Raw genomic sequence first — 20,646 nt, 5'->3', positions numbered from 1 at the left:
ATACATTTATTTATTATGTGGAGATACTTTCCTTCTATTCCTGGTTCATTGAGAGGTTTTTTTTTTTCTTTTTATGATGAAAGAGGGTTAAAATTTGTCAGATGCTTTTTCTGCATCTATTGAGATGATCATGCGATTTTCCTTTTTATTCCGTTACTGTGTTATATCGCATTAACTGACTTTTATATGTTGAACCATCTTTCCATCCAAGGGGTAAATATTATTTGGACATGTTGTATGATCCTTTTAATATGCTGTTAGATTCAGTTTGCTAGAATTTTTTGATGATTTTGCATGTATATTTATCAAGAATATTGGCCTGTAGTTTTCTTTTCTTGTGATATCTTTGTCCAGTTTTGGTTCCAGGGTACTGCTGGCCACATAAATGAGTTTGGAAATATTCCTTCCTCTTCAATTTTTTTGGAAAGTTTGAAAAGGATTGGTATTAGTTCTTTAAATGTCTGGCAGAATTGACCAGTTTAGCCATCTGGTCCTGGGTTTTTCTTTGTTGAGAAATTTTTGATTACGGATCAATCTCCTTGTTATAGGTCTGTTCAGACTTTCTATTTCTTATGATTCAGTCTTGGCAAGTTGTATGTTTCTAGGAGCTTATCCATTTTTTTCTAGGCCATCCAGTCTACTGTTCATAGTAGTCTCTTATGATTCTTTTCATTTCTGTAGCATTCGTTGTAATGTTTCCCCTTTCACTTCTGATTTTTTGTATTGAGTCTTTCTCTTTTTTTCTTAACCTGGCTATGAGTTTGTCAGTTTTGTTTATCTTTTCCAAACACCATCAGTCAGAAGCACAGATGACACCTGGACTTGCATTTAGCATCTGAACTGGGGGGAGGTTAGTCTTGTAGGACTGAGCCCTTAACTTGTGAGATCTGGTTATATCTCCAGGTAGAAAGGGTCAGAATTGAGTTAAGTAGTAGGACACCCAGCTGGTGTTAAAGAATTGTTTGGTGGTATGGAGAAATTACACACACACACACATACACACACACCCCCCTACATTGGAATTGGATGCAAAATCATTAATATATATAACAGAAACAAGGGAATTGGGAGTGGTACACTTTTGGGGAGTAGAGGGCGGTGCATCTTACATATGAGCAGAAATTTCAGTGAGTGCCATGTTAAAGGAAAGCAGGTGATGAATGAAATCAACAAGGAAAGGTACTGATAAGGCTGTGTCAAGGAAATCTGCCTGTGGACTTGATGAATCAGGTGTAAAGGACAAGCACAAGCTGGTTAATAGAATAAGGGCTCAGAATGGGAAGAAGCAGGGAGTAAGGCAGAGGCAGAGATGGAGGCCTGGGAATGAAGGGGAAGCAACTGTAAATCACCTAGAAGTTAGAATACAAAGGAAAAGGCCCAAAAAGGAAAACTGGGTGAGGAGGCAGAGGCAGGAGGCTAAGGAGGCTGGATTCTCTTGTGGGAGGTGAGGAGTCCTTGAGGAATTTTCAGCAGCGAAGTTACGGGATCAGGGCTATGTTCCCAGAAACAAGAAGTTCACTTAACAGCTCTATAATCCAAGAATCCTGGCTGGAGCTGATGTAAGCCCAAACTACAATTAAGGCATTGGAGATAAGGAAGAGATGAGTTCAAGAGATACCAAAATAAAATTGGTAGACTTACATTTCAACAAAATCTGTCATGTTTAGAAGGGGGAAAGTCAATGTGGGCATCGCCAGCTATCTGGGAGCAGGGACTTTGTGGAATCAGGATGAAAGAAGAAAGCACCGCCTTCAGAGATAGCACTCAGTCAATGGAGCCAGGGGCAGAGTTCTCAGGGGAGCAAAGTGCCTCCTCAAATATACTAGGTACTTGTGCTAAACTGAGTGCACCGAGAATGAAGACCCTGGGCCAGGAAACTCGACATGTCATCTGTAACTTAACCAAGAAATATCACAACCAGGAGAAGAGTAGAAGACAGCAGTAGCTGAGCATGTGGGAGACATGTGACAATGTCATGGACAGCATCTGTAACATTTCTTCCGTGGATGGCAGCTTAGGATCACCCCATGATAATCTCGTGTTAGCATTTGCGACACTTCACCAAGATTCATTCTGGTGCAGCCTTAGTTTAGCGATAATATAGAAGGCAATGGCTCCCACTCACCTAATGAAATCAAAATGAGTTTGCAAAAACTGAGTAGGGCAAAAAATACTAACGATTTCATTACTCTAAGTTACTTACATATCAGAAATGTACAATTACCTATAGCATGTTGTATCCAATTTCACATGTAAATTTAGTCTGGTGTTAATGATATGGGACTGTGCACAACATTGCTATTATAATATTTATGTAAAATGCTGGTAATTGTGATGAATGTTGATTATAATTTGGAAATTAGTTGTAATGAATATATATTATAAGTGTGTTGGTAATATGTCTTTTCCTTTAAGAACAAACTAATGGCTGAATCAATAAATGTTAAACCAAAATCAAATTTAACACCAGGCTATTGTAATTATTTTTCTTCAATTGATCAGCTACCTGGAAAGTCTCTAGACAACAGAAATGATTCAGCAATGAATGTATTTTGAGTGGCAGTGGCATTCTGGGAGGCATAGCAGAGACCATTCTGATTCTGTAATAAAGAGAAAAGAAGTTTTCTCCTGAATTTGCTTAAACCCAAAGGACAGAGTGAATAAGATGTGGGAGGGGGATAGCATCTGGACCTAGCTGTGAATTGGTCTAATCCTCTTTTTGCCATTCAGTGGCTGTCAGATCCCAGGCTGAGTGTTTAAACTCTCTGGGCCTTGGGGCACCGGGTGGCTCAGTTGGTTACGTGTACAACTCTCGGCTTCAGCTCAGGTCATGGTCTCAAGGTTTGTGAGTTTGAGCCAATCATCAGGCTCTGTGCTGACAGCGTGCAGCTGGGATTCTGTCTCCCTCTCTCTCTACCCATTTCCCGCTTGTGCTCTCTCTCTCTCCCTCTCTCTTTCAAGATAAATAAATATTTTTAAAATAAATAAATAAGTAAAATAAACTCTGTAGGCCTTAGTGTTCATCTCTGTCAAATACCAGCAAGCAAAGCTACTTTATAGGGGAGTATGAACATGAAAAAGTAATAATGTCAGTAAAGGGCTTGGCTTAGTGCCTGGCACCAAATTCATGCTCTATATTTATTAGATGTTAGCCATAGCCGTTATTACACAGGAAATTTTTCTAACAAAGCCAATTAATTAATAATTACACTGGTCATCTTGTTAAACAATAATCATGTCATTGAACATATTCAATCAAAAGTAGACGGTTGTTCTTTCCATGATGCTACGAAAGATCGTTCCGCAGCTAATTATATGATAAGCACTTACGGTGTGTCAGTTACTATACTATTTAAAAATGGCATTAACAATAATAATAGCTGCATATAGTAATAATAACTGAATCTTGCTTAGAACTCATTTGAGCTTATATACGTCAGGCAACTGTGCTGGCTGTATTACATATACTAACTTCATTTTCATAGGTATTATTATTATTATCTCCTTTTTTAGCATATGAGGAAAGGGATGAACAGAGAAGTTAAGCAGCCTACCCAAGGTCACACAGCTAGAAAGTAGGAGAGCCAGGATTCAAAATCAAGGCAGTCTGGTCCCAGAATGCATCTCTTAGCAACTATGCTGTCCTAGCAGAGAGGTGTCATATAGATCTCCAGTCCGTCATCTGAAATCCTCAAAGCCAGCTGAGTTTTATCATTTGGAGCCTTTCAGATTTAGTCAGGTAATGCCAGGCATATACTGTTCCATATTATTTAATGTCTCCAGCAGGGTCTGCAGGGTGCTATAATCACGTGTAATGTTTGTGCAGCGAAAATATGATAAATTATAAACATGGCAGAGACTGCTGCTGACGACCAAAGTCCATGTACTTCTGATCACACCAGTAGGCCACAATCCCAGGCTGTCCTCCAAGTAGGTGGAGCCATGACTGAGATTTTATCAATGGGATAGGGGTGGAAGTGACCACACCGCCTTCCTCTTTTCCCATCTGTGGGGACTATGAGGTCACATATTTCAGTTGGCTTTGCAACAAAGGGGAAGGAGCTCCGATCTCAGAATGACTGCATGGAACAGAGCCCCCTCTCCTCTTTATTTCACTGTGTGTGAGTGACAAGTGAGATGATAAGGTGCTAAGCCACTAAGATTTGGAAGTACTGACATATCTGTTAGTGTCCTCTGATTAATATGATATAGACTGATTAGGTGATGGGTACATAGATTTTTCGATGATAGGTAGACAATTAGAAATAGATTAGAAATAGTTTTATGTCAGTTCACTTCAGGTTTTGTCACCAAATGAATTTTGGCACCAAAATTTACCACCTCCCTCTGTCTTTACAATATTTTTTATTTTTTTAGTTTATAAAAAAAAATTTTGGAGTGAGGAGATGAATTGCAGGTGAAAAATAAAGGGCCAGTATTACTGACCACATGGTAGAGATGAGAAACCCCAAACTCAAAGACGTTAAGTGACTTGTCCAAATTCATTCAGTTCCTAAATGGCAGGACCTAGACTGGACCGCAGATCTGCCTAAGTCTCTAAAACCTATGGTTTCAACCAGGGATCAGGCCCTTTGTAAAGGGCCAGATAGTAAATACTTTGGCTTTGCAGGCCATACAGTCTCTATTGTATCTACTCAAGTCTGCTGTTGTAGCACAAAAGCAGACATAGAAAAGTCCTACGTAAATGGGCATAGCTATGTTCCAATAAAACTTTATTTACAAAATCAGGTGGTGAGCCTATTTGACCTCCTGGGCCATAGTTCTCCAACGCCCATTCTTAACAATTATAATAGACTACTTCTCTTGAGGTACTGAGCCAGAATGTCTGTTGGATGACATCTAAGGTGGCATTTTATGATCTGATTACTGAATATTATCACCAACTTTTATAATTACCAGTCAATCCATCCCATTCACAAAAATCATTGATTACTGACACAATTGTTGACTACACAATCAACCCTGAGTCTTTACCACCATTTCAATAATTACCTTCTATCGAACATTATCACCATCAGGGCAATGCAATCCTCTGAGCATGCCCCAAATGGCAAGTTTACTTGAATTATTGAGGCTGGGTTAAACGATATGTTTCCTTTGGAACAATTCTGGAATAGCTTCCTGCAGGTGACTGATGATTTGACATCAGAGATACAGTTCAAAGCTTCAAGAAAATATCATTCACTGACAATCCAATTCATACTGAATAAAATATGAGTGACACCTTCTGTAGATATTATAAACCTAAAAAGTAATCTCTTTGTCATTCACAGTGATGAGAAAAAAATATTTTTCCCAATATATCACTTATGGTTATAGGAAAACTTTCACTCTGTTATGAGTCATTTTGTCAAAATTAAATAGCTAGGCTCTTTTGAGATGTCAGATGTCAGTGAGAATTATGTAGGCAGTGTTACCAAGAGGTATAGAATTCTGATTTCATCACATTTATTAAGGTTTTATCCTTCATCTCTCAACACATACACACACACTTGCACAACCTGTACACATAATTCTGTTCTTGTCTATTGCCCATTCCAGGGAGCTATTAGAAGGGGAGGGAAAGGTGCTTCGGAAGTTTTCTCATTTCATTTATTCATTTAACAGATATTTATTGAGCATTACTATGTGCCAAAAACTCTTCAGGGTGCTGGAGACACAACAATGAACAGAAGACATGAATTTTTGTCCTCATGGTGCTTATACTCTCCCATTTTCATAGAATCCAACTGTTCTTTTTCATTGCCAAGTAGCATTCCAGTGTGTGTGTGTGTGTGTGTGTGTGTGTGTACACACCACATCTTCTTTATCCATTCATCAGTTGATGGGCATTTGGGCTCTTTCCACAACTTGGCTATTGTTGACAGCACTTCTATAAACACTGGGGGACATGTACCCTATAAATCATCAATCTTGTATCTTTTGGATAAATTCCTAGTAGTGCCATTGCTGGGTAATATGGTAATTCTATTTTTAACGTTTTGAAAAACCTTCACACTATTTTCCATAATGGCTACACTAGTTTGCATTCCCACCAACAGTGCAAGAGTGTTCCCCTTTCTCCATATCCTCGCTAACATCTGTTTTTTCCTGAGTTGTTAGTTTTAGCCACTCTGACCGGTGCGAGGTAGTATCTCAGTGTGGTTTTGATTTGTATTTCCCTGATGATGAGCGATATTGAGCATCTTTTCATGTGTCCGTTAGTCATCTAGATGTCTTCTTTGGAAAAGTGTCTATTCGTGTCTTCTGCCCATTTCTTCACAAAAGAATGCAATCTTGACATTGGCAACAATGTGGATGGAACTGGATGGTCTTCTGCTAAATGAAATAAGTCAGTAAGACAAAGACAGATATCATATGTTTTCACCCATATGTGGAACTTGAGAAATTTAACAGAAGACCATAGGGGAAAGGAAAGAAAAATGAGTTACAGACAGGGAGGCAAACCATAAGAGACTCTTAAATACAGAGAACAAACTGAGGGTTGATGGGGGAGGGGCAGGAAAAATGGGTGATGGGCACTGAGGAGGGCACTTGTTGGGATGAGCACTGGGTGTATGTAAGGGATGAATCACGGGAATCTATTCCCAAAGCCAGACTACACTGTATACACTGTATGTTAGCTAACTTGACAATAAATTATTTAAATCAATCAATCAATGGTATTTTTCTTTATATTTAAAGATGACATGACTGACAGTGAATACTATCTTTGTATGTACTGAAGTGGCTAAGACAAGCATGTGACTATTACAGAGATAGTACATTTGGACAAGAATAAGAAGGCAGAAGATAAACAGGTTTATCAATAATCTTTGTTACCGGATAATAACAGTGAGCCTTTACCTTCATTCTGTAGTGTCTACCTTGCAGGCACTTGCAAGAATGCAAGTTACAAGATATAAAGGATTAAAATAAACATCAATATTGCACAGTAATGAAAAAAATCCAACCATTCTCATTATGAGGGTCCACCCATACCTTTGACCTGGGCACCTTTGACCTCGGCAACCTTTTTGTTGACTCCCAGGGAATGTGACCAGGCTGCATGTGTCCTAACTTTTGCTGGTCACCCATCATTCTGGCCTGCTCTTTCCCTTTCGTCTTGCCTAGGCTTTCTATGGGGTACCCAGCTCTTCATGTATTTGCTCACCACTCCCTGTGGGCCCCAAGGGCGTGTCCCTTAAACCCCTCATAGCACAGGCTATAATGTTTAATGAAACCTGGGGTAACAGAAGATGCTTATAAGACAGGCAAGAAATGCATACAATAAATATCTTTATCTGACAGACTAAAGGTCAGGTCTCGTTCTTAAAATTCATTCTTTAAATAAACTTTCTTATTTTAGACCAGTTTACATTTACAGAAAAATTGCAAAAAAAGTACAGAGAGTTCTCATATACCTCACACCCAGTTTCCCCTATCATTAGTGTCATACATTAAAATGGTATACTTGCTACAATTATCTAATATTGATGCATTATTAACTAAAGTCCATGCTTTCTTCAGATGACTGTAGTTTTTACCTAATGCCCTTTTCTTGTTCCACCATCCTATATAGAATACCATATTACATTTAGCCACTATGTCTCCTTAGTCTTCTCTTGGATGTGACAATTCCTCAGACAGTTCTTGTTTTTGATCATCTTGACAGTTTTGAGGAGTATGCGTCAGGTGTTTTGTAGGGTATCAGATTTCCTTGATGTTTTTTCTCATAATTAGACTGGGCATGTCTGTTCTGGGCAAAAAGTCCACAGAAGTAAAGTGCCATACTTTATCACGTAAAAGCAAGAGTGCCTAGTATCGACACGAGTTATGGCTGTTGACTTCCACCTTGACCACCTGGTTGAAGTAGGGCTGGTCATTCCCTACTGTAAAGTTACTCTTTCTAAGTTTATTTATTTTGAGGGAGGGGAGGGGCAAAGGGAAAGGGAGAGAATCCCATGCAGGCTGCTCCCTATCAGCTTGGAGCCAGATGCAGGGAAGACCTGAGCTGAAGTCAAGAGTCAGACATTAAACCAACTGAGCCACCCAGGCAACCCTAAAGTTACTCTTTTTTCCCTCTTTCCAAGCCATTCTCTGGAAGAAAGTTATTATGCACAGCCCATATTTTAGGATGGGGAGTTATGCTCCACTTCCTTGAGGATAGAATTTCTACATAATTTACTTGGAATTATGAGATATTTATTGAGATATATTCATGAGATATTTATTGAGATAAATATTCATGAGATATTTATCTCTTCTTCTCCTTTTATGAATTTATTCAATAAGTCACTTATACCAATATGGAATATTTATTTTGTATCTTGGATATTTATTTTGGATTTTGAGTTATAATCCAGTGTAACCTATTTACTTTCTTGCTCAAGTTGTTACAGTTTGGCAACTGGGAGCTTTTTCAGTTGACTCCTGTGTCCCTTCGACATACTCCCATCATTGTGATTGTTTTTCTTTCTTGTTTCTTCCATCAAGTCCTTATTTTCTGGCACTATGAGATGCTCTGGGCTCACCTTACATCTTTCCTGCCCCAGTCCTGAATTTACCTCTAACTTTAACACTCCAACCACTATGGAAGCTCCAGAAATATCTTCTCATCTAAAAAGAACAGTCAGTTAATGTTGGTGACCCCAGTTGACATCTAGTCAGTCTCTGAGAATTGATCTCTCTCAGTCTGTTTCAGTCACTCTTGGGCTTCTGGACTCCTGGACATGTCACACTTGGGCTTCTTAGCTGATCTTCTTAGAGCCACTCATAGTCACACACATGTATTTGTATCCTGACACACTTGTTTTATAAAAGAAGCTAAGGCTATTTTCTAATTCATTTATGCAGCAATTTTATAGTAGAATTATGAATTCCTGGCACCTCCAAATGTTCTACAAATGTTATTAGTAAGCAATTGAATTGCAATCCGTATGAGTCACTATTTCACATCACCCCACAATTATATCATATAGTACCAAGAGATATGACATATGTTTATATCATACTGTTCTGTATAAACACAGCCCGTTGCTTCAGTTCTAGTCCAAATGAGGCCTGGGCACTGAGTCAGAGTTCTGGGTTTGATTTTCAGCTCCCTGCTCACTGGCTGTATGCCTTGGCTCAGTCACTTGTTTTCTCTGAGTCTCTGTCTCTAATTTAAAGACAATACCTACTCCCTATGGTTGCATGAGGCTGACATGAAATAATGCACAGAAATTTCCTAACATAATATCCCGTACACATCAATAAACTGTAGTCATTATTACTATTGAATTTCAGTGTTCCCAGGACCCAGGACTTCTACTCCTTTCCTAAGGAAATACGTCAGAATGATGGGAAATAGTTACAGAACAATGCTTACATAGCATCATTTATAATAGAGAAAAAATTAATTAATTTACATAGCCAACAATAGAAAGTATGGGTAAGTAAATTACAATATATCCATATGACAAAGCAGTGTTTCAAACTCCAGATTGCAATCATTAGTAGGTGGTAAAATTAATTTAGAGATTAATAACATGAGCATTTAAAAAATTAATAGAAGAGAAATGGAAATAATTACTTTCTGGTGTGTGTGCGTGTGTGTGTGTGTGTGTGTGTGTGTGTACTAGGTTGCCATTTAAAATACAATTATTGTGATTTGGGGTCCAAAATGTTCAAAAGCCACTGTGATAGTATTATTAGATTAAACCATATGAAATTATTATTCTTGACAAATACAACAAAAATTATCAGCAATTTCATATGGTTCCATCTAATATGTAGCTATTTAAATGATGTCACAATGAATTTTCAGTGATGTGGGAAAACCCTTGTAATTTTAAGTGAGGCATACAGAATTATATACACACCATATGACCATATCTGCTAAGGGGTGCATCAAAAAATGGAAATGTTCATTTAGAATAGGTGATAGGATTATGTGGTGATCACAATTTTCTTCAGAACAGTTTTCTGTAATTTGTTACACAAATCAGGCATTATATTTATGTATACATTTGTTATATATTTATATTTATTATTTTTGGTTAAAAATTTGTTAATGGCCTTTAATGAGACCATACCAAAGAACTTTCTTCTAACTTAATTGAATGTGTCTATCATCACCTTTGAAAATATTAAATTACCTAAATACACAATATTGTATATCAAACAAGGTAAGTGTATTATCCCTTCTGTGAGATAAAATCAGACCACAAATCTTGGAAAATTTACTTGTTATATTTTAGACATATTGATACCTTTTATTAGTTCCAAACAAACACAAACTTTATGTAATACTTGAAATTTTGTTCCTTTAAATATTTTAAAAAGTAGCTCAACTACTGTGGAAATTTAACCCCAATCAAGAGAGGTTATACTATAGAAAATAAATAACCTTTAAAATTTTCATGAAAATATAAAAGCAAGCATAAAATAGGAAATATACCAAAGACATGTATGATTTTCCGTATTGGATCTGTCACTGACTAGTTAACATTTTAAACCTGTCGTACATCATTTAATGTTGTTTTCCCAACTATAAACAGGACTGTTTGTTGCAAATACCCCCACATGCATGATTATCAGCCATGATGCTCTTTGGGCACCAGGCAGGAGGGGCAGGATGTTGGTTTGCAACCTCAGTAGTTACTCTGGTGAAATTCCAAACTGGCCCCCTGTACTCAGAGAACAAGGAGAGACTGAGGAAAGAGGCAGGCCACCCTAGAATGGTAGGTGGCAGGTGTGATAAGCAAGGGACTTACCTATGAGGCCTGTCTTGGGCAAACACAAGACAAGTAAATCTCTGTACTGCCCACCGGAATCTCAACAATTTTTATGGAGACCTTAATTGGATTCAGTCACATATACAGTCCAGATGGTCTCAATAAGATCTTACCTTCTCAAGGCTGCATACTTGAAGTGGTTCCTTGTCCAGAAATGGTGGACAGACCATCTATCACAAGGACAGGGGAGGGGTGAGAGCCTCGGATTGCCCAGGCCAGCTCGTGGGTCAACTGGTGTTTGCATCCTTTGATGACCTCCTCCAACAGAGGAAGACTAGTGTCCCTGTCATAGTAAAAAATTAATGTACTAAGCAAAAATTGGATAGATACCTAAAAGCTTACTACTGAACAAGACTGGGATATTATGAAGTCAAATCTTTATGCCCTTCTTCCTTCTTTTGCTTTGATCCTAAAAGAATGGAAAACAGAATTCAGTATCAATCATTTTCGTGCATTAGGGAACAGATGCAACCGTCTTTCACAGATAAAAGGTAATTATGCAAAGTACTCTGAGAGTTGGTTTTTTTTAAGACTTGTGACTCCTGCTCGGCAGATTTCAATTATCATTCAGAAAAGCATGGAGCAAAAACCACATTAAGACTCATTGAGTTTCTCATTTTCCATTTCCACAAATAAGGAATCATTCCTGTTTGAAATGACTGTTTATTGATATTCTCTTGCAAGATGGTAGAAAAGTGCTCAAGGTCCACAGCCATCTTTTAATGTAAGTAGTTTGGGGATACACAGTACTTAAAAAGAAGATGTAAATCAGGTGTCAGCCTATGAATCAGGATATTTTTGTTGACAAATAATAGAAAATCACACACTAGCAAAAACAATAGGATGACTTTTTGGGCTCAAAGAAACAAAGAATCCAGAGATAGGGCTGGCTACAACTGAGGGTGCGCTCTCTTGTCATCACAAGAAGATGCCAACAGCTCCTTGGCTCCAGGCTTGTTCATGTCGAGCAGATGTGGACTGGGTTCATTTGCATGCCACCCACAGATCCCACTGCCTTGACCAAAGGGCTCATCTGTGCCTTCTGACTCTGCCCAGGTCATAGCTCCATCACTAGAGCCAGAGGTGGAGAGTACTAATGCGGAATTGGATGGAGCACCAAATGGAAATTAGGGGCTTACCAGGAACACAAACAACAGAAGTCCACATGTGACTTTAAAAGTGCTTTCACTGTTGTTCTGGTCTGCTCTGTTTGGTGATAGGGCCAATGCCACCGATTTCTGTAGGCCAGTGGTTCTCAAAGTGTGGTTCCTGGACCAGCAGGATCAGCACCCCTTGGAGTTTGTTAGGAATATATATTCTTGGGGCGCTTGGGTGGCTTAGTCAGTTAAGCGTCCGACTTCCGCTCAGGTCATGATCTCACTGTTCATGGGTTAGAGCCCCGCGTCTGACTCTGCTGACAGCCTGGAGCCTGAAGCCTGCTTCAGATTCTGTGTCTCCCTCTCTCTCTCTCTGCCCCTCGCCTGCTAGCACTCTGTCTTTCTCTGTCTCTCAAAAATGAATATCAACATTTAAAAAAAATTTTTAAAGAAATATATATTCTTGCACCCCAATAAATCAGAAAAACAGAGGGTGGGGCCCAGCAATCTGTGTTTTAGCAAGCCCTCCAGGTGATTTTGTAGCAAACTAAATTTTAAGAACAATGCTCTAAGCATGTTTTCCACGACCTTGTATCCAGCCCCCTTTTCAACTAAGGGCGTATAGCTATTACTTTGTGATTTGAAACAACAGGTAAGATTTGTATTGACAACGATCAACCTCATCTGGCCTTTTAAACCTGTCCAGCAATCTCTCTCTGATAAGCCTACCTTCTCATGCTTGGCAGTGACTATTTTGTACCTTCCCAAAAGCCAAATCTTATAGCTTGCAAGTTGTGTATTTCACATTACCTCTTAACCATAGTGTGTTGTATATTACAGGTCTATATAAATTACAACTTTCCAGGAGATAGCAAGGAAGTGTCCTGAGGTCCACCTTCTTGTAGCTTGCACGAGTCACCTTATTGTCTAGTAGTATGGCTGCCTCCTCCTTTCCTCAAACAGCTGATCTGAGGAAATCCAACCCTTCCTGCCATGTCATTCAATCCCAAGCAGATGACATCCACTAAAGCTGTCATGTGGGGACTCACTACCCATCTTCCTGCTCTTATCAGCTGCTGGCATCCACAGCCTGTTCTCCTTCTTCCATGTCAACTGAAGAAATGTACCTCCTCCCTCCAGAGCTTGGACCCTCTACCTGCACTTGGATCTCTCCCCTCTTCTCAGAAGGATCAGTCCATTTCTCAAGCTCCCCCCTCTCCTTCACACACATCTTTAGGAATTTTCTCTTCATAAATACTTCCCTCCAGTAATCAAAATGCTCACCTTCAAAAATCTGTCCTGTGATCCCATATTCCTGTTCATTTATGCTAGCCCTTGTCCCTCTATTGTCACGGCCACCCAAGAGTTGTGAGTTTTCTACACACAATCTCCATCATTGTTTGCTTCCTCTATTCCAACAGAAAGTTCTCCCATCGGTCATTAGTGACCTCCACGCTGCTGATCCAGTGAACACTTTTCATTGCCAGCAGCATCTTAGTATCATGATTAACCATCCTTTCCAAGGAAAATGCATTCTTCACTTAACCTCTCATACTTCTTCAGCAGTTTTATTTAGCTCACTTTCCAGATCCCTTGACAGCTTCTCTTCTCTCTGCCTGCTGAATATTGCAATTCTTTGTGGCTTTCTCCTGAGTTCTCTTTTATTTTCTCACTTTAAATTTGTACCCTGAATAAAGATGTGAAATAGAGTACAGTATGCTGGTTCACACAACATCAATTGTTGAAGACACTACATATACATATACATATGTATACATATACATATACATATATGTATATATATATATATATATATATATATATATATATATATACATATGCTACACCAATGCTACACTGTACTGTAGATTTGTAGTGAGTTTTGAAATTGGAGTTTGAGCTCTGTAACTTTGTCCTTTTCCACATTGTTTTGGCTACCTGGGGCCCTTTGCAATTCCATAGGAAGTTGAAGATCAACTTTTCCAGGTTTGCAAGAAAGTCAATGGTTATTCTTTTTTTTAATATAATTTTTTTTAATAAAATGGGAATTGTCTACCTCCTTGGCATGACTAAGCCAGTAACATGCTTAAAGGAGAAAACACTAGAAATAGTCTTATGAAATTGAGTAACAAAATAAGGATGGCTATTACTGTTGTTATATAATATTATTCCAGATATATTATTCAATACAGTTAGAAAAAAGGAGGTAATTAAAAACGTATAAATTAGAAAGAACAGGTAAAGTTAATTCCATTTGCCGCAAATATGATTGTACCCATGAAAAACCCAGGAGAATCAATTGAAAAACTATCATGTACAATAGAAACACTAAGTTGGTTGGCAGCATAAACAATTATTATACAGAAATCAATAGCTGTCATATGTACAAACAAATCTAATTTAGAATATGTACTAGAATACAATACCTCACTTATAACAGCAACAGAAGGATTAAAATACCTAGAAATAACTATGACTAAGAAACATGAAAGAACAATTTGGAAAAAACAAAAAGGCCTAAAACATATCAGAGTTTAGTGTGCTAGATAACGGTCCATGAAAAACGTCTACACCCTAATTCCTGGAACTTGTGAATATGTTACCTTACATGGTGGAAGGAGCTTTGCAGGTGTGATGAAGGATCTTGAGATGGGGAAATCATCCTGGATTATCTAAGTGGGTCTAATATAATCACAAGGGCCCTTCTAAGAGGGAATAGGAAGATCAGGGTAAGAAAGGAAAGATATGAGAAAAGGAGCAGAGACTGGACTGATGTGCTCTGAAGATGGAGGAAGGAGCCACAAGCCAAGCAATGCAGGTGGCTTCTAGATGCTAAAAAAGGTCAGGGAACAAACCGTCCCTCCACATCCCCAAGATGTGCTCCGCCATATTGGTTCCAGGCCAGTGAAACCCATTTCAGACTCCTGATCTCCAGAACTGCAAGCTAATAAACATGTATTATTTTGAGTCACTGGAGTTGTGGTAATCTGTTATAGTAGTAGCAGAGCACTGATAATGTTCAGTGACAAAACTGACCCAGACAAGAGAAATGTCTTTCATAGTCTTAATTAGGAAGACCCATCAACATGCAGCTGTATGTCAATTCTGCCAAAGTTTATCTGTAAATATACCTCAAACCCTACAAAGGCCCCAAAAGGTTATTCAAAAGATCTTGTGGAATATTAAGACAAACAAACAAAAAATAGAGAAAACAGCTGAAAAAGAAGACTGATTAGGAGAAAACTGTCCTAACAGCTGTTAAAATTACTAAAATGCTTTCATAATTGAACTGATGTAGTAGAGGTGTATATATAAACAAGTTTACTAACAATAAAATAGTAATTTCAGAAATACAAACAAATCATGAAAGATTTAAGGATATGATAACACTTGCATCTCATATCAGTGGGTAACAAATAATAAGTGTGAAAACAGATGACTACCTAAAAATATTGGATACATTCCAAGTGGAATAAGGGTTTAAATGTAAACAAGTAAATTTTAGAAGTACTTAGAAAAAGGCATGGGAGTATCTTTCTATAACTTCAAATGGGGAAGGCCTTTCAATATGATATAAAGCAAAGACCTAAAAGAGTGACAGATTCTAGAATATACAAATAAAAAGTTTCCTGCTTTGCAAAATTCAAAATGAGAAAAATGAAAAGAAATAGCAAACCTGGGAAACAATACTTGAAGACACATCCCAGGTAAGGGATAATTTCAGTAATATGTGAAGCAAGAATTTCTATAAATCAATACATTTGAAAAAAAAATGTTCAAATTTATTTATAATAGGATACAAATGTAAGTAATCTGAGAAATAGTTTTCTATAAAATTGAAAGCCATCAAAGTTCGATGCCATATAGTGTTGGCAAACTATAATATTCTTATACATAAAAAATATTCTTATTCATAGAGTTTGAGAGGGCAATTTGAGTGCAATTTGGAAGTAACTCTAAAATTTACAAATGTTTAAATCCTTTAAACAAAAATTCCACATCAAAGCATTTATTCTACAGATATATTTGTTCAAGTATGAATTATGTATACATGAGGTCACTCTTTGTAACATTGTTTTTAATAAAACTGGAAATCTTTAAATACTCCTCAATGGAAGACTAGTAAACTGTGTTACATTCATACATACTATGAATGCGAAAAAGATTGGAATTATTTCTAAGATTGTTAGGTGGAAAAAAAAAGTACAGAATATCCTGTCAGCCTATTTGTGTAAAGGGAGGTGGAATATATATAAACAAATATGCCGCACAAAACTCCTTGGAAGTAAATTCAAGAAGCTACTAATGCCACCTGCTTATGGAGAAAGAAAAAGGGTGGCTGGGTCCAGGAATGGGAGAAAGATTTTTTTTATCAAACATCTTACATATTTTTAAGTTTTGAACTATGTGAATATTACCTACATTTAAAAGTAAAGAAATTAAAATTATCATTAAGAAACTGAGACAAGAAAACAGCTATAAAATGATGGAATATGGAAATGCAGAGAAAAAAGGAAATTCACCCAGAAAGCCACTTCTGCATGTCCCTTCTGCTCTTTTGTCCCTACCTAACAATGGATTATCAAATCTGTGTGAGCTCAGAATTAGCACATTGCAATGTTAGCTTTGCTTCACATGACAGCAAATATATAGGGAGTTGATCAAGTCAACATGGTTCGTCTGCAATGCAGTCACACTAGCCTCACCGTGATATTGGTTAAGGGCTCCAACTGATTGACAAACACAACCAAATGCCCTTACTAGACACTGTTCTAAATAGCTTAACTCTCATAATCCTCACCAAAACTTTAGGAAGTGGATACTCCATCCTCCATATATAAAAATTGATGCAAAAGGATATTAAATTGTCAGAGGACACAAAGCTCTCAAGTGACATAACTGGAATTTGAGTTCAGGTCATCTGACTTCCAGCTCCATGCTCTAACCCACTGCCCACATGTGTGTTATAACTTGATTTCTAAGGAAGTTGGCCCATATCTTTAAGACAGACCTTAAGATCTTTAAGGTCTGTCTTATTTCTTGTTAGCAGATCTTTGTCATGTGAAATGTGCTATGTATGTGCTCGTGCTTGTATTTAATAAGATACAGTGTTACTAGATTTTTTGCAGTAGAAGAATTGTGTGCAATTGTGGTAAAAAAAAAAAATACAACCTGGGGCGCCTGGGTGGCTCAGTCAGGTAAGCCTCCGACTTTGGCTCAGGTCATGATCTCATGGTTTGGGAGTTTGAGCCCCGTGTCAGGCTCTGTGCTGACATCTCAGAGGCTGCCTGGAGCCTGCTTTGGATTCTGTCTTCCTCTCCGCACCCCCCTCCCCTGCTCATACTCTGTCTCTCTCTCTCAAAAATAAATAAACATTAAAAAAAATTAAAAAAAAACAATATAACTTAGAGCATGCATCCTGTCATTTGGGTGTCTGCCCTCATACAATTTTCAGTTCCACAGTTGATTTAAGTCACAGCTTCCAATTCAAAGATGAAAATGTTAAAGGTATGGAGTGGCTTATGCCCACAAAGAACTCTGAGAAACAGATGTCCAAGAACACATTACCTTACTAATTGTTCAAAATCGAGGGTTATAACACTTGCTTCCATCATTTAAGAGAGACTTGTCTCACCCTTTGTGTTGTATTTTTTTTTTTTTTTTTAGAAATGTCATATCAAATTATACTTTTCTTTCTAGGATTTCATCAAGGGTCTTTCCATTTTGCTCCGGGGGACAGTACAAGAAAAACTCAACTGGGCCTTTAATTTGTATGACATAAATAAAGATGGCTACATCACTAAAGAGGTAAGGGATGCCTCACCAACACCACTCTCCGCTTTTTTTTAACGTCCAAATGTTAAACAATTGCATTTATTAATTTGAAAATAGCTTTTTCAGGAAATCTAAAATATTTTATGTGGTGGTGGTGAAATATTCTAGTAAAAAACGGGCAATGAAAAGGATTAGTTTTTGGTGCATCTTCAAGATGGAAACAAAACACCTAAGAATTATACCCCGGTTTCCTAATGACATTCAAATAAATACTGTAAATCGGATAAAGACTGTGGTTGGAATCAGATAGGAAGAAAATACATTCAAGCCAGGCTAGAATATTTGACCTGTGACCTTCCCCCTCCAATATAATATGGTCCATATGGAGACAATTTTAAAATTACATAGGCTGTGCAATGACCTGTATCATGCAGAACAGGACCTGGTGCATTAAGGGGCCCCTAAACTTCCAGGCAGGCTATCCAAGAAAGAAGGCCCACAGACCAGATTAAGGTGCTCATGTCAAATGGTTTGTTAAAGCAGTTAAAACACAGTGGGAAGGGGAAAGGAATGAGGTAAATTAACAAATTTAGGATGGGGTCCAAATGGGGTTGAAGTACCAACTGAATCCTGGAGGGGGCGCTCAATATCCATACGTCCTTTCTCACTGCCTCACTTTCCTCCCTTCCGTTGAGTTTTGAGCATGAAGCCTCTTAAACAAAAGGTACCCTGGGCCAATGACCTGACCTTGCTCAACTAGAGACATAGGGACAAGTACACCTGATCACAGGTACACTGTGACCATTGGCCTGTTCAAAGGCCATAGGTTTTGTGTTTTTTGAGCAGAATACACATGGGACCAGAATGGAAGTAAGACCTCATGAATGTTAAGTATTCATGTATATTGAGCATATCTTGAATAGTTAGTGCCTCTTATATCTTGTGTACAGTACTAAAGTAAGGTTGGCACTCAGATGCCTCAGGAATATTTGCTACCTCTTGGCCCTTCAATCCCTTTCTTTCTCTATGTTTAACATATACATGCTAGTCTTATATTTCACACATTTCATGAATTCTGAAGTCAGACAACTTCTTGCTACTTATCTAAACTCAAAACATCTTAAAATGTTTATGATTTATAAACTATAAACTCCTTTATCATTAATAATAGAATTGGATACTCTCATCTGTATCATCAGCTTAATCTAGTCTAGACTTTTATTTGGGAATTTCATTATGAAGGCAATAAATGTGAAACAATAAATCTGAATGAGTAATTAGATATTATTCTTACTAATACTGACAATGAAAAGTCAAAAACTAGATTTTGTTTGAATTTAAAAATTAATGAAATTTCAAAGGATTTCTCAGTCATGATATCTTGACTAACCTACATGTGTGATTTCTTCACTTCAAGCCACAGTAGGAAAAAAAACAATGAAAATCTTCATAAGCTGTGAGACTTACCAGCTAGTTTTAGTATAATCCTCATGATATGGAGTTCATTCTCAATAAATCAACATGTAAGATATATAACAAATCAATAAAACAAAAAAGTCTATGTGAAGTGTATAGAAATCCAAATCTCAAACCAGAACATTCCTGGGGTGCCTGGGTGGTACAGTCAGTTAAGCGTCTGACTCCTGATTTCAGCTCAGGTCATGATCTCCCAGTCCTGAGATCAAGCCCTGCCTCTGACTCCATGTTGGGGGTGGAGCCTGCTTAAGATTCGCTCTCCTTTTGCTTCTCCCTTGCTCTCTTTCTCAAAAAAAAAGAAAAAAAGTTTTAAGAAAAAACAAAAACCGAAAACCACCAGAATATTCATTTCCTGATCATCTCAGATATGTGGGAATTTACTTCATTTGAAACCAATATCAAAATTAGTTCTGACATTCTGATCCTGCAGCTTTTAAGGCACAAAACTGTTGTGTTTTCCTCTGGGACAACCAATATTTAACGAATAATAAAAAAATTTTTGAAATTGAGTAGGAATAATGTCAGACTGGTTTCTTCATATAATGCATGCAGTCTCATGTGAGTGCCTTTTACTTTTCAGGAAATGCTTGATATAATGAAAGCAATATATGATATGATGGGTAAATGCACATATCCTGTTCTCAAGGAAGATGCTCCCAGACAACACGTTGAAACATTTTTCCAGGTATGAATGCAAGTAGAAATCAGAGAGGGGGCAAAAAAGAGTAAATTTCCTAAAGCTTGCAAAGTGTCACGATGATTCAAAAGAATGCAAAGGAAAAAAAAAAAAAAACTTTTACTGAAAGGGACAAAATAATAGACCATGAAGTATCATACTAATTTAATAATTTTGGATTTGAATGCATTATAATACTGATAACTACACTTATTGAACAGTCACTATATCCTGGAAAGAACACTAAGGAATTGCCATGTTTCACATGTTTGTTTCTGGGTTTGTTTTCAATTATTCTCACAAGAATCCTTAAAGTTATAAATCCTCATTAGCCTCAATTTACAGATGAAAAAACCAAGGCTCTGAAAGTGTCCGCAAACTGCCTGAACTCTGTCAGAGCTAGAGTGCCAGATTTTATGTAGGGCAGCAATTCTAGATCTCCACCACATTCTTTTGAAAAGGGAACAGCTTAACAGCAGTTGGTCATATGATTCTTATCACTAAGAATGAAGCAGATCCTCCCCATAAAACAGGCAGGTGGATTTTTCACTCGCTTCAAGTGTCAGGGTAACAAGGGATAAGTTGGAATAAAGTTTCTTGTTCTTTTCTTCCAAACAGAAAATGGACAAAAACAAAGATGGAGTCGTTACCATAGATGAGTTCATTGAAAGTTGCCAAAAAGTAAGTTCACAGTAGTAAAGAAACTATCCCTTTTGCTTTCATAACAGCCAGACTAAGTCAAGTCAGCTAGCCACCATGAACTGAGCACAATATAAACTTTACCTAAGCTTACCATTCCTACGCAGCTAAGAGAAGCTACCACTCTAAAAACAATTGTCAATTT

General features: G+C 37.7%; 1 protein-coding gene across 2 annotated transcripts in view; it reads left to right on the top strand.

Moving 5' to 3' along the window:
• Nucleotides 1-20,646, top strand: part of KCNIP4 (potassium voltage-gated channel interacting protein 4) — a 226,048-nt gene that overhangs the window by 203,741 nt on the left and 1,661 nt on the right. For both annotated transcript variants that reach the window (XM_047091976.1, XM_047091977.1), the window contains exons 5-7: nt 17,576-17,683; nt 19,707-19,811; nt 20,421-20,483. In XM_047091976.1, coding sequence (XP_046947932.1) covers nt 17,576-17,683; nt 19,707-19,811; nt 20,421-20,483 — 276 coding nt within the window. The remainder of the gene's footprint in view (nt 1-17,575; nt 17,684-19,706; nt 19,812-20,420; nt 20,484-20,646) is intronic.

Source organism: Lynx rufus, unplaced genomic scaffold (genome assembly GCF_022079265.1).
Source record: "Lynx rufus isolate CCGP_SWC_20201006 ecotype Redwood Valley unplaced genomic scaffold, mLynRuf1.p SCAF_3, whole genome shotgun sequence".
NCBI lineage: Eukaryota > Metazoa > Chordata > Mammalia > Carnivora > Felidae > Lynx > Lynx rufus.
Note: the sequence above shows the minus strand (reverse complement) of the source record. Positions and strands in the feature narration are given on the sequence as shown.